Below are 26219 nucleotides of genomic sequence, written 5' to 3' on the forward strand. Positions count from 1 at the left end.
CAGAGTTGTTAATCTTTAGTACATAGTGTTGATGAGTGTGATGCATAAGCATTAACCATAGTAATTGAGATTATTTTAAGGGTGGCAGAGAATGTTCTGGGTCAGTGCCTCATACTGGACTGTTCTGTTCGATGATGGCTGTGTGTGCCTATCCAAGACGCTTTATTGTCTTGGAATTGAAATTTTTTTCCTAATAGCACTGGTGTGGCAGCATGGATGACATTTGCTCCGTTGGCTTTTTGAGGTAAAACCTAGGGCTCATGTGTGATGACCAGTTATGATACTTAGCCTTGGTGTCTGGCGGACTGGGTTCTGATGTCCTTTACTTCTAGTTCCTGCACATAAAATATTTGTAGGCAAGATACTTCAGGGTGAAGTATGAGGCTTGGTCTCTGCCAAGGAGATGACTTTGAATTTTGGGGGAAGGGGAGGGGTCTAGCAAAGTTGCGGGCTTTGCTTGCCTGCCTGAAAAGCAGTTGTGGGAAGTTCTTCAAACAACCAGGCAGCTCTTGGCTGTCAGAGGATCCATCTGACATGTGAACTGGAAAGAGTCCTTTCCAGCGTGCTTTTTTGGGTGTTCCAATGGTGACTTGGTAGCTAAAACTCCTTGTGAAAACTGCATGCAGTCACACCCGTGAACCCTTTCCACACTTTGCAGGAAGATGCAGATTGCTTCAAGCCTGTTTATATATGTATAGTATTCTATGAACACCAAAATCTATCTCCCTTTTTTTTTTCTTTTTTTCCCTTTTCTTTATGTGTGAAAGTTGAAGGGGAATGTGCGGTGGACTGATGTTAGAGTGGAGCGATAATGAAAACTGCATGTGTCTGTACACTGCCTAAATTTATCTTAATAACTTTTAATAACTTTGAGGAGGGGGGACACTGGACAGCCAGTAAGTCTGTTGGGTTTTCTTCCTCTCTCAAAGTAACTATTTTATTTAAGAACATATAGTGAAGTGAGATTAAAAAAAAAAAGCTGGATATTTGCAGATTTGTGTAGTCTGCTACTGTCTGGAATGGCCAAGGTCACTGTCACTTTTTTTAAGACGTTAAAAATTTAGAAACATTCCCCCCACTATAACTGTTAGTTTTATAATTTAACAATGTAGACAATATTATTCTTAGTATATTTAAGCATGAAGGAAAGGCAGAATCTTGTTCTACATGTATTGTTATCATGCAGTTAAAACATAACTGACAACTTCTCAAGATCAGTTTCCTATATCCTTTGACTTTATCTGTATATGCAGACCCCAGCAGATTCAGTCCAGTTTTGCATGGATGAAGTTAAGATTAGGACCTTGTAATCAGTAATTTCAGGGGAAGATCGCACTTCCTGTCAGGAAAAAAATACCAAGTGTTTTTTTTATTTGGCCCTTACTGCATGTGGTCTTACTTTAGTTGCATCAGAAATCATGCTGTTGGATGCCAAGCACATATACTTATTTACGTACTTAGCAAACACCATTCCCCACTTTTTCATCATCTTGGCCATTGGAACTTATTTCTGCAGTCACATTGAATACATTCTGTCTGCATGCGTTCAGAGTCCTGCTGCAGTAATCATTTCCCTAGTCTGTTGGGTTGGCCTTTCTGTGTCTTTTCACTTGTTCCCCTTTTCTTGTTCATCAGATGTCTCCTTTGTTTTTCAAGACCCAGTGCAGCCTGTTTCCATGAGACTTACTGTTTCAGCACTTTGTCGTCTGATGAGGCCGTGACGGACACAAGTTGCAATGGTCTGTCTCTTGTGTTTTCAGACAACTGTCTTCACCGTTCTCGTCTCTTTAGTCAGAGCAGTACAGTTGCTACCACAACAGTGAGGCAGCTGGTGTTTTACAACTCTGGCTCTTGCTGGTCAATAGTGTCTTAAGTTCTGATGGGAACAAACATTAAATAGGATTTTGATGGGACTTAGTTTACAAGAAGTTTTAGAATGTCTTTCAAATTGATGGCCTATGCTGTCTGCATTTGCAGCATATGTTCTCTCTAAAGAAGGCACTTTAGAAACTGAGGAGTAGATTTCTTCTTCCAATTTTTTCCTCGCAAGTTGCTCATTAAAATCCTTTGAGATGCTTAGTGAGGACTTTCTTCTGGATTTATCATCAGATAAATTTTTGACAACTTAATTCTCAGCTTAGTGAGAGTACTTTGTTGCAGTACTAGTGATGGTTGAGAAGATTTTTGAAATTTGACTAAGTAGGAAATTTTTTTTTTCTTGTCCACATCTAAAAATGAGCCATATGAAATAGGCTCTGACATTCTGGTATTTCTTGTTATTGTAGCTGGTCACGATAATTCAGTAGCTACATGTAGTGTTTCCTTTCTGTTAAACAATCTATTTTTTATTTATAAGAGATGTTTAACAAACTTTTTTGTTAAACTTTGATAGCTGCTAACCATTAAGAACTGTTTTTGAGCAAAACCAAGCAAATTAGTCTGATTTTTAAGAATAAAGGTTGACTCAGCAGCTTGTTTTAATTTGCTTTAGAATAATAATGAATTAGCTTTACTGAAACAGTAGCACATTGTAATGCATATGTTAGTCCAGCTCTGAAAGATGCAGAACACAGTTAACTGCTTGATGTACTATAGCATTGTTAATTTTTTCTGTTCCTTGATACGTGGCTGTGGAAGGTTGCTCTGATGCTTCTTGTGAGTGCACTGCGTTTTGCTGCTAGAGACGTCAAATGTGTAGACAATGAGCAGGGCATGGAAAGAAATTAGTTTTCTGTCCTTTTGTGAAACTTGTATGCTGGGGCTTTGCCTTTGTGCCAGTGTTTTGCCAGATGAGATGTAGCTGGAGCATCAGTTGCAAGCCCTCAGGAGGTAAAAAGCCTCTCTTTCTCCTTCAGTATATTCTGTAAATGAAGTCTACCCTATTGCTGGTCTGCTTTGTGTCCTTAATTGTTGCTATGACAGCTCTTTTAGTAACTCCATATTCTGTGGAGTGTCAAAATTATGTGAGGAATGGTAAAATTAGGAAAGTTAACCTTTTACAAAGAATGGATGTCATATGTTCATAGTAATTGTTTTTAAAACATTTTTCTGGCTATTAGCAAAAGATAGCATCTAAACACTCAGGAACATTCTTAGAGTGTGCAGTTGGGCCTGAGCTGCTGAGACTGAATGCAGAGTTCTGCAACAACTCTAAAATGTCAGTCTGGACCATTCCCCAAAACAGCGTGGAAGAAGAAAAGTGTAAAGTTCCTTAGTTCAATAAAAATAGTAGTAGCTTGTCTGGTTAGATAGCTGGAGGAGCTCCAAATGATGATTTCCTCTGTCTGGTTGCACTCTAGGGAATTATCTCTGTTTTAAATATGTTTGTCCCTCTCTCCCCACCCTTACGAAGATGACAAAGCATGTTTTTCTTTGAACTAGCATTAGGAGAGTTGCTATTATTAGAAATGAGAAACCATTGGTGTTGTAAGTTAGTTATTGGCAACAATCAAAGAATTAATATTTTGAAGTCCCATTAGCACTTTTCATCATTGCTTGGCTGAGAGTACCCGGGATGGAATAATAGAAAAATCAATTATAATTGGCACTTTCAGTTACTTGAGAGAGAAACTTCAAGAAGTACAAGGCATCGTGATCTTGGGCTTAATTGCATGTTCTCCCCCCCCCAATAAGTAATGTCTGATTTCTGAATTGAAAAAACGAGGCATTATTTCATGATTGAAACATACTGAAATGTTTTAACAAGAGCATTCTAACCTTGTTTACACAATTTCTATAGTGTTACACCTTAAAATGGTGACTGGGTAATTGTGATTATAGGTATGAGGTGAAACAGGCATTTATTTTTAATGTGAGTAAGCATAGATGATAGGTATGTTCAGCTAGAGGACTCCTTTTTTAACTGCCATTTATTTGGGAAAAGAGGTCAATTCCTAGTGGATATCACTAGTAGCTGTAAAATCCTCAAGAGAGGGGAGGTGAATTTCTGAAGAAGGTATGGTGTCAGTTGGCTTTCTGTTTTCAATGTGGAAGGGGATGCGATCTCAGTATTGCGGTTAAAACAGTGTGAGTCAAATTTATTCTTGTATTTTAACATTGGCATTTTACAAACATTAAAAAAGCCCTGCAAATTTTTAACTACTTTTGTTCAAGTGGGATTCTCTGAAAGTCCAGGGATTTCCCAGGACAGAATACAGTTTGACCTTAGTAGCTTCTTTTGAAGCTAGTGGGCACCGGTGGCCCTTAAACTTCTGCAGCCCTGCTGCTTTGCATATTTTCTCAGACAGTAAGCACAAGACCAATTTGATTTGAACAGTTAGTCCACCAGTTGCCAGCCGAAGAAGGAGATAATGGAAAGCAAGCAAAGCAGAGATGAGTTTAAGTCCCTTCCAGCATCAAATGGCCTGTATGACGTACTTTCTGTGTCTTGACTTGGTTGGAAGAATTTTTGATAATCAGGAATATTAAATATTGAGAACTGTTTTTTATTTCACTGGTGAAAATAGCGCTGTGTTTATTCAAGTGAGGGTAGTATGGCCTAATTAAAAGTTTACAGGTACCTGTTGTCTATAACATTGATATCTGAAATTCTTAATTCAGTATCCCATTGCAGTTGGAGTTGTGGGTAGACAACTTCAGACAAGCTTTGCACATTTTGTTTTGAAGAATGTTCATGAATTTGGAGGCTTACTTTGAAAAGTATTAGCTGCTTAAATGCAGCTGTACTTTTGTTACCATGTGACTTTATTTTTATTTTTTATATCTGTTCCTCTGCCTTTCTTCCCTTAACCCCTTGCTTCTGGGAAGAACGAGGTGATCCTGGTTCTATTTTAATCAAATCTGTTTGTGTCAGAATGCTGTTTCATAAATATCACTATTTTAAGATTATGTATTCCTGTTCTTCAGTATATTTTTGCAATTCTAAGAATTTCTGCTGGTGCCTCAGAGGCAGTATAGGTTAGGCTATCCCTTGTGATGTAAGGGAACGAACTTGAGCAGGAAACTTGAATTGCTACATATCCTGTGGGATGCTCTGCATTTCCGCTCTTCCTGTCGGTGCTGTTAGACAAGGCCAAGTAGAAAATACTCTAGAAATTCACCACGAAATTCTTGCCACCGCTATCCAACTGATTATGAAACAGTTCCTTAGACTTGGGATAATTTCTCTCATGGCTCTTAATTGGTACTGAAAGCAATGGGAAAGAATGTGCCTGATGTTCCCAGTCATCCTGTATTCAGCATTTGGCATTCCAGACTGTGCGGATGAGTTAAAAATCTGGTGGTGTACATGCTTTAGGAAATAAGTATCCAGCGTGTGTAACTGTAGAAAGAGTGATTGCATTGAAGTTTTGCTGATCATGAAAATGATCTTGGAACTGTTTGACTTGGAGACATGATGAAGCCTCGCTTGTTGCCATGCTGCTATTCTAACTGCTGCTGCAGACTGAGGAGAGATGTCTCTGGTGAGTCTCGGGTCCTTTCTTCTGTGTGAGGCCTGGCACCTCTTCACTTAAACCTTTGCCTTCTGGGTCCTCTTTAATAACTCAAAACTTTATTTTCAGCTTTCCCAAATCTTGTAGTATTTTATAATAGCGTATCTTCTTACTTTTCTGAAGCGTATGTAATGATCTTTGTGATATCTTGAAAATAATAGGATCAGTAATAATGATATGTATTCCTTATCCACTGGAGGAACTACTTGTGCTTGAAATTGCATCTGTATTTTGGTGTGTGTTTATTTTTTTTCCTAAAATGCTATGCCGAGCGTTGTTCCCCCCTTCTCCTCCTCAGTATAGCTTGGCATATTTGTTACTGATAGATATCTTAATTTTTAATGAAATCTGTATTTGATTGAGGTAGCTAACCTCTTTTAACATACCTGGGGAAAAAAAAAACACCCTTTTTATGGTTTATATACTCAATATTTCTGATCACAATGCTAACAAATGGAGATTCATTAACTTTGTGAAGTAAGATCATATACTATGGAACTCTTGAATCTTGTGATTTAATGTCTCAGTTACAGATTTAATCTGATTGTACATACAATGAAATGGGAATTACTTATTATGGTCCATTTATTGCTTACATACAACTTTAAAATTCTTGTGGAAAACATTGTTTTGTGTGAATGTAATTTTTATTGTATGATAACATATTTCTTTATAATGCTAAGCTAGGACAATAAGGCTCTTAAATTCCCACACTTACCACAGTTTTCCTTTTCACAGTCAACATTTTTTTCTAAATTGAGTACTCTGCAGTAGTTGTGTTAAATGTTTATTTACCCTCACTGCGTGTGTGCAAGCACCTTGCCTTATGGTCTTACCCCTATGTACTGCATTCTTTCTTTTGTGCTTCATGCTTGCATTATTTTGACTTACAGGTGTGACTAAAACTTTGAAATAAGTCTTATTTATTTCTTTATTCTGGTTTGAAGGTTTGGACTTTAAATAGTATTGGTCTTGTGTCTTTCAGTTCGTGGTTGCCCTACTGCAGCTTCTTAAAGAATTCTTGAGAAGATTACAAGTTAGCAATAGCGAGACCAAAGGCGAACTTCATGTTTCTATGAATATTTCTCAGCTCTTCCATTACTTTATTGGATATTTTCCTTTATTGAATCCTCCAGTTAATGATGGTCTGTTCTTGCCCATTACTGTTTCTTTTGACTGTGATTTGTTTTACCAGTACATTATTTTCTTTTGTTTTCTATTTAAAATTATTTTTCTGTTTTAATAATCTCAATATAACGTTATGCTTGCACTCTTAATTTTTCTTTCTAGATTTCTAGAGATTTGCCCGTAACTATTCTTTTCTTCATGCATTATGCAAAGCATTTTTCTGTTTTCCAGTGATCAAAGTAACTGCGTTGCTCGTGTGTGGAATAATATACCTAGGTTAGTCTATGAATACTTCCACCTTGCTGTCTGTATGGCTCTTCTTGTGTTTGTTATTTGTTGCTCTTGTGTGTTTGCTTCCTCTTTATTTTTCTTCCTTCTTTATGTTTGTTTTCCTGCTGCTGTCACTGGGTTGGCCATATATTTTTCTTTAGATATCCTACATGCATAAAGGAATTTAAGACACTAAAAGCGCCTTTTCATGTTTGACTTAACTGGATCTAGTTTGGGCTGCTACTAAAGAGGTTTTCTCCCTTCCACCAGACACAAGCTGGTGTGACACTGCTTCTTGTGTCAGGTGTAGCAGCTAAACAGTAACTGCAGAAGGAATTGTTTTGTCTTGGTGAACTAACCTTCTGGAGAGGTACGAGGGTGGGAACGCAGGAGAAGTTGCCAAATCAACAGCTGCATGGTCCAGTGCAAGGGAAGTGCATAGTGCTTTGCTACATTTCCTTTTGTTTAGATCTAAAGTGAATCAGTATCCAAAATAATTCCCATCCTTTTGAAAACAGAGCATGTCGTCATTCCTTCTGTGACTTCTGAATGCATCTGTGCCTCCGTAAGAATGTTGTGAGTAAGGTTAGCTAGCTCTGCTTTGGTTAGGTTTCCTTTTTGCTCTTGATGTTCTTGAGCAAGTGGCAATGATTGAGGTTTTTAGCTATCTTCTGTAAACTTGCCCTGAGAGCTAGATGATCAAATGACTTAATTAGTTTCATCTATAATTAGTTTCAGTCTATAATCTTGAAGTATTAGTGGCAAGAGTTGATGCATCATTTCTGTGGTTTCCTTCCCTCCTCCCTCCCCCACCCAATTAATTTAAATTTGTTGGAAATATTCCATGCCCTGATGTTTGAGAATGAAGTATTTGACCGAGTTCATGGAACTGTCCCTCTTTGTAGACTTTATTTGCAGATGTTCAGGCTTGCTCTACCTCTTCAGTGCTGCAATGGGCAGGAGGTAGTATATGCACCTGGGAGATATCCAGGGAGTAGTTGGTACAGTAACTCTGTGGGATTGGGAAAGGGGTTATTAAACACATGAAGGGGAAAGATTGGGAATGTTATTATTAATATTCCCATTACATTTATCCCATTGGAAAAAGGCAATAATACTTAAACACTTTTTTCCCCTCTTAAGTAAAGGCTTTTTTTGCCATACCTTTCAAATGTGGTGGTTGGCCTTGATGATCCTAGAGGTCTTTTCCATCCTTAAAGATTCTATGATAAGTGCTGCTTTTTTTTTTTTTTTGTTGGCACTGTCCATTCTGCCAAGAGTTAGGCATCAATTGCTCATTAAAGAAGTTGTGGTCATCTTTTGATATTGTGGACTGCTGAATAATTTGGAGACACTGAACTAATATCTTTCTGTTGCTTTATTTTATGCAACTGATGATATTCTGTCCACAAAAGCAGTTGCAAGGAACTGGAGGTTTTGAGACTTACTCTAGCTTTGTAAAGGTTTTTGTCATTTTGTGTAATGTCTGTTTTCACAGTTACTTTGTCTTCATCCAGTAAACATGCTTCATAGGAAATTTGGCCTTGCAGGAGTTCAGATGTACTCTCAGAGACTACTGGGAATTTGTAGTGAAATAGTGGTTGTATCAGAGTTTTTGTATTTTGTAACTGGAGAAAACTTATGGCACTTAAAGAACTGTAGCAAGTTTAAACTTAAGAAGGAAGCAATGGAGTAACATCACAATCTTCAGAGGAAGGTGCTAGTATTCTGTCAGTGGATTTAAGTTTCTTCTTGAAAACGCACTGTATTTGCAACTTGGGATCTATTTGTTATTTGGCTACTGAAAACTGCTTCTTTGTGCATACTCTGATCTTTGAGGTTCCTCTATTTTTACATCAGTTTCATTTTGTAGTTTGTTAATTATGGTGTTGGTTAAAAAGCACTACATTTAAAAATGTTGGGGAACTATCAGTAAATTTTTGAGAAGAGAAATTAGATATGGTGAAGGGGTGATCATTGCAAGCAAGAGTCCAAACTGAAACTAGGAACGTGGTGCTGGCACTGATTGTTGGCACTGAAAACTGGAATCTTGGAATTAAAAGAACAAAACAACCCCCCCAAAGTATTAAAATCAATGAATATAATGTTGGTAGCAGTTTCTTCAGATTCCAGTGTTTAGGCAGTAGGTGCCCTTTATTACATTGGTGGTAGGTGTGTAGGACACTACTGCTCTTGCTTATTTTTGAAGATAAAGGTGAGCACCGGGGCGTGGAGGAGAGGGGAAATACTTCTAGAAGTTGTGTTACTTCCCAGTCACAGAAGGGGGGGAGGGTCAGAATATTACTTAGGAGCACCAATAAACTTTTTAAATCTACTGTTCCCTCGTTAGCCAATGTAGCCAGTATATGGCTTCAGTATATGGATGTATTTTGTTTTGGCACAAAATCTCTTGTGTAATTGGATATTGTACATCATTTTTGAGATGGATTTGTATTGTAATGGGGAGACCAAAACTGAACACAGTACTCCAGGGGTAGTCTTAGATGTCCAAATAGAGAAGAAGGACCACTTTGCTGGACCTGCTGGTGGCAGGATAGGATACAGGATACAGCTGATGCAGGATAGAATGCTGTTGGCTGCCTTTGCTACCAGGGCACACTGCCGACCCATGTTCATCTTACTGCCCACCAGGATCCCTGAGTCCCATTCTGTAGAGCTGCTTCCCACAGAGTTGGCTCCCAGGCTGTATTGTGGCCTGGGGTTATTCTACCCCATGTGTAAGCCTATACTTGTTTTTGTTGAACTTCATGAGGTTTCTATCAACCTGTTTCTCTAGGCTGCTGACATCCCTCTGAACTGTAGCTCTGCCCTCCTGCATATTGAGCACTCACCCCAGTTTGGTATTCTGTGCAGACTTACTGGCACTCTGTCCCGTTACCCAGGTCCTTAATGAAGACATTAAACAACATCGTTCCCCTATTGATCCGTGAAGGTTCCCACCTAGTTGCTGGCTGCCTGATGAACTTTGCACCATGGATCATGTGTCTCTGCATCCAGCAATCCAATCAATTTTTCACTTACGTTATCTTCTTGCCCAGCCCATACCTCACCAGTTTTGTGATAAGGAGACTGTGGGATATTGTGTCAAAGGCCTCGCTAAAGGCAAGGTACACAACACCTAAGCCCCCCTCCTTGTCCTCGACATCAGTCACCTCATTATAGAAGGCAATTGGGTTGGTCACACATGATTTGCACTTGGTAAATCCATTTCAGTTGCTCACAACCTTCTTGGGGGCTGAGGTGAGGCTGACTAGCATGTATTTTCCTTCCTTCATGGAGCCTGGACCTTCCTTCTTGCAGATCCTTTTCTGCTGCCAGTATAATTTGAGAAATGATTTATGTGGTTTTCTGTTGAGCTTTGGCTTACTGGATTCCATAATACTGGTTGCAGTACTGCCTGTAGTCAAGGTGCCTCTTGACATTACAGCTGAGAAACTCAGGCTCCTTTCTTAGCCCTACATTATTGTTTATAGCTTTTCTCCTCCTTTTTAATGAAGAAAATTATTTTTTTTCAGGGCTGAAGAGCAATGGGGATCTTTTAACCACATTATTTCATTTACCAAAAAAACTCCACGAAGTTATGTGACATAACTGACTGTAGTTAGAGAGAACAGCCTTGATCACTAGGGACAAAGTGGAAATTAATTTTTAGTCTTGTTGAGCATGTCTTACTGGAGGACTCCTCCTGGCAATTATGATAGATAATGTGAATTAGCTTCTTCCACTTGCATTCCTTCACATTTGTAACCTGACCTAATAAGGCAAGTAGAGTCTCTCTTTATATTTAGTCCAGTCTCAGATAAAAATATTCTAAACTTATGTTGCTAACTTAGTATTTTTAAAATAACTTCTTCATCTAGATGAGAAGTATTGCTTACTTGGGAACTTTTAGTTTGTCGTATGTACTTAATAATAAAATATCACAGCAAAATACTATACTGCATCCAAAGCAGTTTCATCTTAAAGTTAGTGGGATAATGTCGTAGATCAGAGGACTCAAAATTGCGCTGCAAGTAGCAGATACAATATCACCAGTGGATTAAAGAAATAAACAAAACTCTCACATGACCAATTTTATAGCCTGAGGAAGCCAGGGTACTAAAAGATTATGCAGAAGTTAATGACTAACTCTTTCTACAGTAAGCTTAAGTAATAGATTTTTTTGTGTGTGTGTATTTCACATATACATACATATTAAATACAAACACATATAATAAGTTTAATTCTCAGTTAAAAAAAAAATCACATGCATCCTGCACATATCTCATTGAAACGTATGGTTTATCACTGTTTTTAGAAGAAACTACTGATTTTAAGGAGTTTGCTTGACTAATTATTTGCTTACAAATGCTTCTAAGCAAGCCATCAAGTGGTAGAAACAAAATTTTTATTTTTCAGTATAAAATTTGAAGGTATTATCTGCTGTTTCACCTGTGATGAGTTGTTTAGGCAAGAGAAAAAAGCACAGTAACTGCTGCTGCAACGTGAAGTTTTAAAATGTTCACAATTTTATGGAATTTATCTTCTTTTATACCTTCATGTCTTTGATGATACTATATTTGCAAAAACTAAGCACTTTCACTTTGTTTCACTTTCTATTTTTGTGGGACTGTAACTGTTTTGAAGTTTCTGAGATTTCCTAAAGTAGATACTGTATCATTGTGTAGTTGGTTTTTTCCTTCATTTTAGCTAATTCTATCAATTTAAGATTGTACAAAATATTTTGAACGCAGCAATGGCTTTGAAATTGTGTAGTATCTCCATAGAAGAAATAATGGATTTATTTTAAGAAAAGTAATCATTGTTCATTAGACCACTTATAACCCACCTTTTCCACTTTCTCCTCCCTCTAAAAATCATGGACAAGAATGGGTTGCCTTTGAACAGAAGACTGTGTCCAAAACCATTTTTATATAAATAATCTTTATATATATTTTCTTAGTAGGTATGAGCTGATATAGGTAATGGTATAAGTTGGATAATATAGTGGAGATTTGAGTTCAAGGAGTAGGCAGCTGCTTATTGCTTGGCAGCAAGGATGCTTAGTTGAAGTTACCGGTAGTATGGAACATGAGCTTAAAACTAAAGAAATTTCTTTTCTACCTTCAAAAAAGCATAACTGTTAAGGATGAAGAAACCTTTTTAAAACGAAGTGTCTTGTGCAACTGTTCCTGCAGTAGCCCTGAGCTCTGCCTACAAGTTATTAATTAGATGGAACATAAAAAGACAGCCTACTAAATCTCACTCTTATGGAGAGAGACTAATTTAATGTATTTCTGTCAAAATAAATAGTGGGACTCTTAAGTGGTCGAAATTGTTCTAGAAGCAAAGTTGGTGATTCTTTAAATTTGTTTTGTGGGATCAGGTTTCTTTAGCAGTGAAAGAAAGAAAATGGTGAAAGGAACTTTTAAATAACTCCTTGCTGCAGTTGAGGTAAAAAGTTTAAAATGCTGCTTGAGTGTTCATCATAATTGAAATATGCAGTAACAGTTTCTTGACTAAAGAACATATGACTTCCCGCTCTCTCCCCTTGCCAGTGTTTTGCACTAGCAAAACTTGAAATAGATATAATCTGTTTATCCAGAGGCTGAACATCATCTAGATTATCTTGTTGGCTTGAATTCAAGCTAGAGGGATTACTTTATTTTCTCATTTTGGATCACCTTAAGTGATCCTGTCAAGCAGTAAGCTTGGCGCTGTTTGGATCACCTTAGGTGATCCAAAATGCTTTAATCCTTTTTGTCTGTTTTCTGTCTACAGGGCTAAACTAGCCTAGATACAAGTCAATATAGATACTTACAAAGGAAAAGGATCACTTGCTTTGCAATTATATTAAAAACAAGTTTGAGAATGTCACTTCTGTGTTTTAAGAAAGTAGCTGAAAGTGGGCTTGCATCTCCTATTTCCTGTTGTCCAAGATGCTTAAGTGCTGCTTTTAAATTTGACCAGAACTCCATATCCTTTTAAACTAGAATATGATTCAGAGTGGGTTTTAATCATAGAATGGTTTGGGTTGGAAGGGACATTAAAGATCATCTAGTTCCAACCCCCCTACCATGGCAGGGACACCCTCCACTAGACCAGGTTGCCTAAAGCCCCATCCAACCTGGCCTTGAACACTTGCAGGGACTGGGCATCCACAGCTTCTCTGGGCAACCTGTTCCAGTGCCTCACCACCCTCACAGTGAAGAATTTCTTCCTAATATCTAGTCTAAATCTACCCTCTTTCGGTTTAAAGCCATTCCCCCTTGTCCTATCACTACATGCCCTTGTAAACAGCTCCCCTCGAGCTTTCAAATATATACTTGCATACATATAGCGTGCCTCCCTGTTAATGTAATTCCTTGCCAGCTGATGTTGAGCTGCTTGTCCATCAACACCCTCAAACCCTTCTCCTCAGGGCTGCCCTCAATCTGTTCTCCACCCAGCCGTTAGTTGGGTTTGGGATTACCCCAACCCATGTGCTGGACTTTGCACTTGGCCGTATAGAACCTCATGCGGTTCACACGGGCCTACCTCTCAATGCAAGCATGTTATCAGAAAGAGCGTGTGTGTGAAGGTGGCTTCTTGTTTTTCATAGTAAGATAAATACTTATTCCACTTTCATAATAAGGTTACATGAAATGAGGCTTTCTGTCCCTTGCTGATACTTCTGCTGTTTAATAAAATAGCTGTTAGTGCTGAAAATAAATGCTAGTAAAATGAAGGTCGATTTAGAATTAAAAAATCCACTTCCTAATTTCATGTTGTGATCAGCAATGCTGGCAGAGCAGGTGAGAGAGGGGGGAAAAAAAATCTTGACTCTTGACTCCAGGCCGAATTTTACTCGGTTTTTCTTGCTTGAAAAGAATGTTTGGTGTTGAAAATATGATTTCTGCTAGAGCGGTTATCAGTGTTAATCAGAAGACACTTATTTTTCTTCATCAGCTTTACTGCACAAACCAGTTGTATCAAAATATGGCACATAATTTTCTATTTTTATTTTAATAGTAATATTCTGACTGTAGCAAACAGGCAGGTTTTTTTTAGTAATGGAATTTTTTGCTCTCTGGATAAATACTGAAGTTGAAGTAAAGTGTGCATAATAGCTTCTAAACTTATTAGTTGCATACAGTACTTTTGTGTTATGTACTTTAAATGAAAACACATGCTAACATTTTCTTAAAGATTTGCACTTTTAAAAATGAACTTTATGAATTGTCAAAACAGTGCTGTAGTTGAGATTTTTGGAATATAAATGAAAAGTTATCACCTGTCCATAAGAGCTTTGGTAAACTACCTTGTATTACTGTGGGGGAGGGTAGGGGATAATGATCCCAAAAGCTTTTCTGTCTCATGCAGTGTGAGAAGCAGCAGGAAAATCCAAACTAAATATAGTTAGACACTATTGCACTTGAATTAATCCAACTGTTAACTAATTAAGCCATTGACATACAAAGCGTGTGTTGAGCGGAAGAGGAGGCGGCAAGATAGAGAGTGGATAGATGGACTTTTTGCGTAGCAGAGGAGAGGAGAGTCGCCAGCCTCTGTAACCAGGAGGGATCAGCAGGAATACTGCACTTATCCAGAAGAAACTTCATTGGCCTGACTTCTTGAAACTTAACATTAATTGTGTAATATTTTTTCATTTAAAAGATGATTAGTATATATTTATATACTTTAATATTTTAGGCTTGCTTCAGGAAAAAAATAAATATAAATTTAGAACAATAAAAGCAAAATAGACTATATAAAATTCCTTTATAAAGAAATCCCAAGAGTTTCTTGTGAGTACTGCAGTAATTTGCTGCGTAGGTTCACTACAATTATGTTTATGTAGTCTGAAGTAGGAGTGGAGCTTAAGGTTTTTCTTTGCCTTGCCTTTTTGGGCTAAGGATGGAAAAGGTCAAGAGGATAAGGAGGAAGAGGTTAGAGACCTGTAGAGATGGTAGGAAATGAGGATATGCAGAACTCTTTTTCAAAACCCCACTTGACATGTCTTCCACTTGATTGCTGTAATTTTGACAGATAGGAGAATGTAACTACAAAGATGTTAATGTTTTATTTTGCAATTGCTAAATATTTCTCCTAGTAGTGTAACATAACAATTTCACCACAGCTGAAATTGGCATTCCAGTTGATACAGCTTTCCAATTTTACTTGTCATGCTAGTGAAGAGACAGTAATTTGAATCCTAAAATAATGTTTTTAATCACTTGACAAAAATGACACTCACCTTAATTATGGAAAGGTTTATACATGAACATGTTCCATTTACACTCAAAATGGAAGTCAAATTAAAAGGCAGATGTGTAGAATTAACAAAATTAAACTTGACATCTATATATGCAATCCTTGACACTTTTTTTTTAATGGGAGCCTAGAGGTGGCATTAAATACATTTAGCGAAACATCAGATTTAAAAAAAAATTAAACTACCCATATCGCAAAGAATAGTTTGCTTATCAGTGTCTGGTTAGGGACAGGTCAGCTACTGCCACTTTTAAATTTTAATGAACAAACGTAATTGGATATACACAGTAAAAGAATTGTGGGCAATGAAGTGTATTTTTGTTTTTAAATGACGCTGTTCTTTCGATGCTAAAACAGTCACAAATGGCAATCATCAGGAGTGGTGCTAGCATGTTGGATGCTACAACTGTTAAGGCTTTAGTATGCTGCTGAAGCTTTAAGGTTGACAAGTGGATGATTCCAGAGCGCAGCCTTCCTGTATGGATGTTCTTTGTTTCCCCTCCCGCCCTGTCTCCAAACTTGAAGCCACAATTACTCTGAGTGTGTGTGGGAATCATGAAGAGAGCCAAGTGCCTGGAACAGGGGCTCCTGGCTGGAGCAGGAGGACGGTGTCATCCAGAGCCTTCTGAGAGGGAACCTGTGTGTCCGCCATTTGGTGGCAAAGGGAACGGTAGGACTACCTGTTGGCCAGACTTCTGGAGTAGCAATGTTTCTGCACTAACTAGAAACACTTATGTATCTTACTGCCAATTGCAAGCTAAAATTGACAGGACCAGTTTAAATCCAAACAAACCTATGCTTACCTCAGTGAACCATTTTAGTGAAAGCTGTATCAAGGCTGAGGAGTTTGCTTAAAGATGGTATAGAGGCAAAGCTCTGAAAGCTTGTCAGCTGGATTAAGTGAAGAAACCAATTTAAGCTACTTTAAAGTATAGTAAGACATGGTTGTATTTGTTACTGGAGTAACTTATTGCTGTTGTGGTTTGTGTATTAAATTCTTGCCATGCTCCCATTGATTTGCCTTCAAAATATTCTAGCTAGTTCATAACTAGTAAATTATAGTACACATAACTGCATACATACTAAATTACAGTGGGAGTTTTTTCTCTTAAACTGTTGATTTAAGATTGTGTGGCCTTAGTACACAGTTTATAAGCAGTGAATCTTTTGGATTTACATAAGCTCCCATGTGAATGGTCATGTTAAGTCACGTACCCAGTCGTAGCTCAGCACTGTTAGCCGTAACAGTGTGCAACAGGGACCATCAAAATGTTGCATTAATTAGAAGGCTGAAGCCAAAGAAAGGAAATACAGATGTATAGAAGAAAGCAAGTTCTTTATGTAATACTTCTAGTAGTTGGCTGTATACTGTGGGAAAAATGGATAAAGCCTAGTAAAAAGGAAAAAAAAAGCAGATGTCATTGAGAGGTGATGGTCTTGTTATCTGTAACAGCTGAATCAAGCTTGCGAATATTCACCTTGGTGTGTCTCCTCTATGTGATGAGGCTCTTCAGTGTCCTATTTGGGCTTACAGGCAGGCCTTTACTTCAATTGCAGTTTAATTTGCTGAAACAGTTCCATACCATGGGAAGAAAATTACTGTGTGTGAATATGATGCTACATTAGCCCCTTGTGTATATGATCTTACTAATAAACTGCGGAAGACTTTCATTGTAAGACTTTAGACATGAAAGACAAGTGGTGATGGTGGGGCTAACATATGGCATCTGTAGTGATGGTAAGCAAAAGTGGCTAAAACTGATGAGGTGGAATGGTGGTTGATCTGGACTAAAGATGTTTCATGTATGAATATGCATACAGTATATACCCATACATCTCTACCCCCTTATTAAGACACATTCTCAGCATTTAGGTGGCTGTTGCTGGAAATTCAGTAACTAGTACTATGACAGAGCAGTTTGGGAGTTTGCCCTCCCAGCATAGGGCATGTCAGTTTCTTTTAAAGGGTCTGGATAGCTGTGACTTAAATGCCAGCATTATGCCATCTCATCAGAAGACTGGCTTGTTCTTTCTGCCAACAGTGACAAGTATTCACCCTGCAGTTAACTTTAGGCAGAGCTTTGGTAAATCTGTGACTCTTCTAACAAATGGTATTAGAAATAAAACTTATTTGTAAGTTGCAAGTAGTGAGGTTTGAGTTTAAATACCTGAGCTAGTTCCACAGTACCAACCAGCTGCATACTCATACATTTGTGCAACGTTTGGAATATTTTTTGCTTTAGTTGGTTTTGACGTGGTAAAGGAACTTTAAACTAAGTTTTCAGTTTTGTCTGGGAGTCGTACTGCTAAAGTCCCTTTAAGAAGTGCGAAGTTGCAGTACGTTTTACTTAAAGTCAGCCTAAATGGAACCATGCTGATGATTTGAGTGTCTCCAAATCCCAAGGACTATAAACCACTCATCTAAAGTACACAAGAATTGGGCCACTATCTGCTGTACGTACTTCCTGCAGTGTACCAAGTTGTGGAGTTTTAAGAAATCCTATTAAAATACCAAATGAGATTTGAATCTTTGTAGCCATATGCTAAATTGCAAAACTAGAATGTAGGACAAAAGGTCACTGTTTTATCTATTAGTTATAGAACTTTCTTTGTTAATTATGCATTCATGCAACTCTGAATGTGCATCCTGCTATCTAGTTTAATTAAGTTTTGTTAAGTCATTCAGAGTGCTTATCCCATATTTAGAATTTAAACTTTTTTTGAATAATGACATTAAGCATACTGATTTTTTTGACAAAAAAAGACCACAATTAAATGTTATCTTCTGTGTACATTGTCTTCCTGTTGCTTGTAGCACTCTGCAGAAGTTTTAAAATGTGTTTTTGAGGGCATGAATATGAGAAATCTTCTTTGTGTATTGAAATGTAGCTGTATAATGAGAGCTCATATCTTTTTTTAGTTAATTGTTGTGTTTGCCAGGGTTTTTTAGCTTGGTGTCTCTCTCCTCCCAACCCCCAAGCAGTTTACTTACAGCATTTACTTATTATGAGTCAACAAAATCTTCTACTCAGCTGTGGCCAAGATTATTTTTTTTATTTATTGTAGCACCATTCTTCAGCATTTTAGCTGTGTGGCTTGTATGGTTGATATCATCCAATAAAGCACTTTTTCAGTTTAAAGAGAATTGAATTACTTGCAATCCAGTTTTTGAATTGCAGCACTTTTTAATTAAACACATAAGTATGTAGACAAGTATTATTGTTTCCAGCCTCAAACACCAAGAAAAGAGCCAGTACAGCTTATTCATTTCTTGCTAAGAAACTTTAACTAGGAAGAAAATAGAGTTTAATCTCAATGTTCCATTAAACTTACAATAAATTAGGAAGAATTAAATTATGCTGATGATTACAATTTACATCTATGAAACTGTGTCTCCTTAGAGCTATGATTTTGCTTTTGGGCAGTCTGATGTCTTGCGCTTAGAAAAGAACCGAAGCTGCTTTATATAGGAGCCTTATTCTATATTATTTTTCATTGTTTATAGGTTTTATAAAACTTTTTGTGAGGAAGTTGATTTTTCTAAATCCCATGCCTAAAATGGAAACGTGCAATCTAAATAGTCCCTTTAGAGAAATAAGAGCTGTAGGCAAGCTTCTCCTGTCCTCTGTATTAAAAGCTAAAAAAAGGTCTCTCTGCAAGTATGGTGTTCAATCTCTGCTTGTTTTCTAAATGTCAAGCTGCAAGACGAGTTTATTTAAATACTTTGTTAGTGTTACTTGTTGACATAGCAGTTGTCTGAGTTCCCATCAGGGTGTTATTTGATCACTGGTAGGAAAGGCGTAAATTAGACAACAAAAAAAGAAAAGTTGAGAACCTTAGAGCTGGAACAGTTTTGGTGGCCTATAAATACTTGTCATCATCGGTTTCACACTCTTGGGACTTGGCTGAAACATGATTTCCATATTGAACTAGAGACTAGATTGAATTAAATTTATATAATCTTTGTTGACTGCATTGCAGTATTGGGAAGGTCCAAAACTATTTTAGCTCAGTTCAGTCAGGTTTTTATTACCTTACTTTTTAGATTACCCTACATATATTATGTATATATATGTACATACACACATCTATCTATCTAGATAGATCAAGTGTGTATGTCTATATTTGTGTGTGTGTGTGTGTATGTACACCGTAACCTATATTGGCACAATAACCTGAATCTTGCTGCTTGTTTCATACTCCTGGTGAATCCACCAGCACAGGTGAAGTTTTGCCTGCTGGGTTGTGCAAACCATCAGCCCCAAAATCCCAGCAGCCCCACAGCTGCTCTTGAGGCTGACTGTAGCTGCACCACGGGCTTTCGAAACAACCCTTGTCTCCCGCACTGCTGAAGTGTCAGTCCTGCCTGCTAAGCCAGATCTCTTCTAGGAGCGTGATCATGCCTGCATGGAGACAATGTTAATTGGGATCTCTCTTTTTATATATTAAATATCCTGATTTTCAAACAGAATTGTATTTAGATATTTTGAAGAATTGTTTGAATGCTCATGATTTCTGTGGTAAAAATTGTTAGATGTAGTAATCAATTCCTTAAGTTTCCCTCCCTTTTATTTAAAGGGAAGAGTAAAAGTAAGCTTGCACCAAATATTTGGTGCACCTGCTGACTCGTGTGTGACTTGACTGCAGAAGGGGACACTTTTTTGGTCTTGCAATTGCTTTGATCTAGGGAAGAAATAGTGCTGCTTGGTGGTAGAAAATTACATGTTTAGTTGTGTAAAATGAGGTTGTATTCATCTCTCCTTGTTCTGTTACAAAGCCTGCATTTTTCTTGGAAGTATGGAGAATTTCATGGGGAGGGAGAAGGGATCTCAAGAAACAAAAATGCACAGAATGAGAATAGAGAAGAAAAAGGAATGATGCTTTAAAGGGTGATAGTTGCATCTGAATTGAGAGGTGGGTAACAGTATTTGAAAGAAAAAGGCTGTAATGTTGGCTAAATGGGACTACTAGCCCCCAAAATAACTTGATAGCAGTATGCTTTTAAAATAATTTTTATTTCATCAAGCAAAAGTTTTGTCATATCTAGCTAAAATGTATCAAGCTTTGTAGAAATGGCAGATAGTGCTTTGGAGACTTAAAATTGTATGAATATCACATTAATTACTCCTTTTCAATGTGTTCTTATTTACAGACCAGTCTTTCCATATGGGGATGGGGAAGTCTTGGCGTTGTGCTTTTTCTAGTAACTTTTGGACCCTTCGCTATATTTTACTTTGCATTTTATATCCTCTGCTTTGTGGGTGGGTAAGTATACTACTTACTGTTTTGTATAATTTACTATTAAAGTAATATTTTAATGTGTATATTAGTAAATAGTTTGCTCTGAAAATCTGAAGTGGCTCCTATGTAATTAATATTTCCACATTGGAGCAGCTCTTTGTGAACCAAGATATTTTTTATGAAATCTCAATTTTATCAAAAGTAATTTTTTCTGCTGTTGAACAGTGCTTATACTACCTTTGCCCAGGCAAAAAAAAATTACTTCTGATTTAAAAAAAAAAAAGGTAGCTATTTATGTAGGTGTTGGAGGACAAATACTTACATAAAACCAATGTTAACTTGAGTTCATACTTTCTGTTACTGTGTCAGTTCTTTTCCCAGGTACTTTCTCAGTAATTATGTCCCTTTTCCTTATCACAATCTCATTTTCCTACCTAAAATACTTCATTCATGAGGAAAGTAAGTGGATATTTCTGGGTGTGTGGATATGATGCTACATCTTGAATGAGTAGCTCAGTTTGGCAGCCGTAGACATGTCATAATTTATAGACAGGAAGGGAGCAAATGAGTGATGTTTTTGTAGTTTTTAGCACCATTATTACATTGTATATTATAATGTCTGCCTTGTAACCATTAAAACTTTTATTTTTAATGCCAAGTCTAAATGTACTAGTGAGATATTCCTCCTTCCTCTCACTTGTAAAACTAATCTGCAGGACAGTGACAGTTCTAGGCTCTCCAAGATCTGCTTGACTTCTAATGGGGTATTTGGGCTATCTTTAATTTTCTTTTCCTTCCTTTGAAACATCCTTCTAACCTTCTCATTGCATACAGAATTGTGTACAGAATGTGTCTCTATTTCTGTGTGTCTCATAAAAAATTGTTGTAGGGTTTAGTGGCTAGAATTAGAGCCACTATGCTTGGATTTCAACTGCATTAATTGTGGAATTCCATCTCTGAGAAATCAGAATAGTCATTCTACCAGAGTGAGGACGTAGTTGAAGTAAAACTATCTTTTAAGTAAATGCTTTTGTCTTGTTAAATCTTGATTCATGTATAATTGGGATATTTTGCTGGCTATTTGTCCAAGGCAAAGAGTTTGTCCATTTACTGTTTTGTATTACTAATTTCTTAGTATTTGCAGTATGAAAAGTAATGTGGGATATAATAATTTTAGAAGCTTATCCTTTCTTCCTTGCTCAATTTCAGTTGCTTGGCTTTTCAAAGCAAACAGTCAAAGCAGTCTCTCATGGAGTATGTCTGAAGTCAGCTACAGTTTGCCACCATGAAATTGCCTCTAGTGCCTGAGCTCGGTCATTCTCAAGTTAGCTCTGATACCTCTTTGCTGAGATTCTTTTCTGCTTTAGTTCATTTTTGTAGCTAGTCAGTGAACATTGATCATCTTAAGGATAAATTTGGCTTGTGGTAGTATATCTGTTAAAGCGGAATTTGTATCCATCTTCCTATTATGTGTTTACTTATGTAGGCAAAGATGAAGTCACAGCCCTTCCAGTAGAATGTCATTACTTCATTAACATACTCATCTTCTTGGCTAAGGCTGTGATCTGGCCTTTTTTTATACTGTTAATCTTGACACACCTACTTTAAATTTTAACATTCAGCATACAGATCTGTGAGTGTTAACTAGGACAAATAGGTTTATGTCTAAATTATTCTTGTCTGCTTTTTCTTTTTGAATTAATTCCTGTGAAATTATGCAATACTTGGTCCTGTTTCTCTTAGAAACAAACAGAAATGAATGTTATGAAATAACTTATTCACTTATGATTAGCAATTATATATCATAACATTATTTACATAAAATAAGAAAATAAAAATCTAATTTTGGTTCATGATTATACTAGTTTCCTTAATACTTACTGTACCTTTATCTGGAGCAAAATAACAAATTTGGACATTGATTTTATGGTAGAATTGTATGTTAAAACTTGCAGTTGTTATCCAATTTGGCATGCAGTTTTCTAATTTTTTATACTTGTTCAAAACCAGTGACGTTTATCAATAGTTTCTGACTTCTACTAGCTGGGAGTCCACTTCTGTCCCATTTTGCTATTGTAACAAATTAAAATGTTGAATCGTAGCTGATTGCATCCTTAGTATTGACCTAAACATTTGAAGTATATGCTAATGAGTTGTGAAGGAAAACAATGTTGATGCCATAGCTGTATTAACATAATCTGTTTGTACAGTTTCATTTCTGTTACGTGCAATCCAATTATTTCTTTGTGATTTTTCCTCTTAGATAGCTGGTAGTAAGTGTACTGTTGTTGTGTGCATGGAGGGATACTGAAACCATTTGTGTGTATGAATAAAAGCTTTAATCAAAAGTTGTCTTTGTTTAATTTTGTTTCAAGACTGATTTATAAAATGTTAGCTTTTCTGTTTTGTAGTACATTCCTCTTCAATTAGGGATCTGGTAACACATCGTTCAGGGAACTGAGCTCTTTCCACCAAAAGCAGGAGGCAAAAGATAGATACAATTTCTCTAACCTGCATAGCCAAGACTATTACAAGGTGTTAATCTTCATGAAATACTTTTTGCCTCTACTTTAAGTATTGGTGCAAACCCCTTAACCTGTGCTGGGCCTGTCTTACCGTCTGTCTTTTCTTTGTACCATGTATGTTTCTTACCTCACTCCTTCCCTCTTTCAATCCTAAGGAAGTAAAATAAAAATAATGTGGATTGCGGCTCTGCCAAGAGCCTTAGGCTTCCGATGTTACGAGAATTGAAATTTCTTGGACCATCGATTGCTTTGCCATTTAAAAGAATTTGCTTTGTCGTCAAAAAACAAAATTATTGATACTTAATCATATCCGTATATATGTGACTGGCTGCCTACACTGATGATTCTAACTGCTGACCAAATCAGGAACCGTTCTGAAGCTGGTTTTTGACTTTCACAAAGCATTTCGCTGAGGCTGTTACTTTTCAGAGTTGATGGGGAAAATGATAAATCTGTAGACTTCATTTTCCTATCTGTCACCTTTGTTCTGTTAATCCGTCCTTGTGAAAAGCTGATCTTCCAATTATCTTTGGCAATACTTAACCACAAAAATATAAGTAAAATACAACTTTTCCTTTTCTGCTCTATTTATTTACAGAAAAGACTAAAATGACTTCTCGTTTACTGTGTTGAATATCCTCTTGATAAATTAGATGAGAATTTGCACTGAATGGTCAGGCAATGTATACCCCTCTAATGTGCACAAGATTTTAAATTAGAGAATAAAATGTATTAATTTCTGCTATAGAGGCAGAAGCTCCTAGCATGTCTAGCTTGAAAATGAAAATACTTAGAGGCATCTCAGAAAACGAGCATATACTTGAATTATTTTGGTAGCATATACATATATTTTTTAAATAAGTCATTAACTTTAGAAATGTCATAACATTTGAGGGAAAACAGATGTATAATCTATAGCTAGTTATTTCCAAGGCTTCAATCCTTTTTGAATAAAAGAACCTCTTCTCTCCTTACCTACCCCCCCCCCCAAGTTGCTGATACATGTTTGAAGTTAAAACTGATTTTTGGCAAAAAAAAAAAGTATTTTGGGTACACTGTTTTCTTTAAAGGAGGACTGAGATTTCTAATAGCAAAGTAGTAGATAATAATGAGAAACTCCATACTTTTTAATAATTAAAAAAAAGCAACAAAACACCTCCCCAAACCAAAGTTTGTTAACTTTTAAGCATAGTGAAACTATTGAGATTTTTCTAAGCAGGTGTTTGTCCTTGAACTGAATTATGATATTACTAGCATGTTATGATTTTAAAGCTGTCTGGAAATATCTGGAGCAGAAGAACAATTGGACCTGCTTTTATTTTTTTATGCTCATATGTAGAAAGTACACGTTTGGCAGATAAAGATGGCTGAAAAGAATCAAGAGTATGGAGTGAAATTTTCTTATGCATTATCAAGTTACCAATAATATTTTTGTGTAGGGTTTTTTGTTTGTTTGTTTTGTCCTGGAGTTCTTCAAGTATAAATGACCACCTCCCTGCCTCTGAATTACTGAGCCTCTAGAGTACTTAAAAAGAATGGTTCCCAGTTTGGGAATTAAGACCTTCAAGTGGTGTGTTTTACCTTGGTTAGGAATTTTTATTCTAATCATGTAAGTTAGAGTATCATATATCAACAGCAATGTATATTAATAGAATGTATTATTTCAGCACGTTTCAAGCCTGGAATAACTTTGTGAGTTCCTGTGGTCACAAATGTTGGTCAGCTGGCCTTTAGATTGAATGCTTTGAAATTTGTGTAAAAAGCTATGCATGTCTAGCCATCCCAATACTAGTCTGAGCAGCAGTAACTTCATATTCTCTTTTTTTTTATGCTGTACTTTTCAAAGGCTACATATTTTGGTTATGGTACAATTGGTACAGCCTTTAGGTTTTCATCTAATTCTTAGTAAAACAAGCTTTATGTTTGTGTGGTTTTGTGCCCTGTTGTCATAAGCTGTAAATAAATTATAGCTGTTGTGGCAAGGTTGAACTTTTTGTAGTGGTTGCTTTTTCTCTTATGCTTTCGTTATATCATAAAGAAAATAATAAAATTAACTGCTGTCCCACTTAACTATAAGTCATAATTTGAATTATCATTGCAGAATTGTGAGGGAAGAAGATAATGAATTTCTGATCTGACATTCTAAGTGGTCCAGGAGTACATTTATTTAGATTTTATATTCTGAATTAATACAAAACAACACCCCCAAGAACCCCAATAGCTTGTGTTTGACTTCAGTTATCCTCTAGTCTTTTTCCTTGACTCTGTTCTTATGCAGGCTGGTAGGACTGCTGGTTTTTTTTCTTTGCAGCTTAAAATAAATTCCCAGTTGAAATGTTTCTTCTTGTTTAAATGTATGCAATCAGTAGTTAGTTACTATACTTACCACATCAGTTTCCAACTGGTTTGTGGTTTTGTGGCTTATGCCACAATGCCGTGGCCTAAATGTATCTAAGAGAATGTTTGTAGAAATACAAACAGAGCAGCTTATGTATTTACCCCTCTTTTCATATACTAATATTTGTGAGCATAGGTAGCATGCCATCACAGGTTCTTCTCATGCAGCAGGCTGTGTAGTATAGACTGTGCTATATAGATCTGCTATGTGATAAGAATATATCAAGACTGATAATGCAAGACTGGGAAACTTTGTACTTTGTATTGTGTCAGTTATTTTGAGCAGCATGCTACACTGTGGAAGAGCACTGTTCTAGGGGAGTAAACTGTGAGAATTGTCATATATTGTCATTTTATAGCTTGCTCTGGAATATTGTCTAAAGAGGGGGGGAAAGGTGACTGTGGTTCTAGCTGGTCTTTCTTTTTCCATTTTAGGGGTTTTGTGGTTACTCTTTTATTTGGAAAAAGCAACTCAGAAAAGTACCTTGAGCAGTGTGAACATTCATTTCTTCCTTGTACATCAGTTGGGATCCCTAAGGTAAGGACAGTTTACTGGTCTTAACTTCTAGATCAAATTTATAACTTTGAAAATTAGAGTAACACTAATAATCAGTTTTAATCTAAGAATTGTACCCATTTCCCAAGGTAAAAGAGCCTGCTCTGATGTTTTGAGTCAGCTGCAATGTGCAAATGAAATGCAAGCTTTTTCTTTTTTGAAATACAAGCTTTTTAAGCATTTGTGGAAAGTTTGTTTCAAGTATTGTTTCTGGCTTCATTATGAGAAATGAGTAAGATGTAACTGGCTAATATTATCTATGAGGGAATTACTAAACCATTCTTTTCTAGACTGCTTGTGTGTGTTGGGTTTTTTTGGAGGGAGTGGTAGTTCCTTCTTGCTTTTTTTTCTTGGAAGATTGTCATGACTGTTTAGGATTCTTCCATCACTAGATCT

At 36.7% G+C, this 26219-nt stretch overlaps 1 protein-coding gene across 8 annotated transcripts in view; it reads left to right on the forward strand.

Moving 5' to 3' along the window:
* Positions 1–26219, forward strand: part of SNX13 (sorting nexin 13) — a 70096-nt gene that overhangs the window by 1508 nt on the left and 42369 nt on the right. For 4 of the 8 annotated variants that reach the window (XM_054815688.1, XM_054815690.1, XM_054815689.1 and 1 more), the window contains exons 1-3: positions 6839–6857; positions 20257–20365; positions 25703–25805. In XM_054815688.1, coding sequence (XP_054671663.1) covers positions 20271–20365; positions 25703–25805 — 198 coding nt within the window. In that variant the 5' untranslated portion in view covers positions 6839–6857; positions 20257–20270. Of the gene's footprint in view, positions 1–6838; positions 6858–19925; positions 20019–20256; positions 20370–25702; positions 25806–26219 lie in introns of those variants that run through there. The other 4 variants (XM_054815694.1, XM_054815696.1, XM_054815695.1 and 1 more) reach the window with 3 other exon arrangements.

This window comes from Grus americana, chromosome 2, assembly GCF_028858705.1.
Source record: "Grus americana isolate bGruAme1 chromosome 2, bGruAme1.mat, whole genome shotgun sequence".
NCBI classification, from domain to species: Eukaryota; Metazoa; Chordata; class Aves; order Gruiformes; family Gruidae; genus Grus; species Grus americana.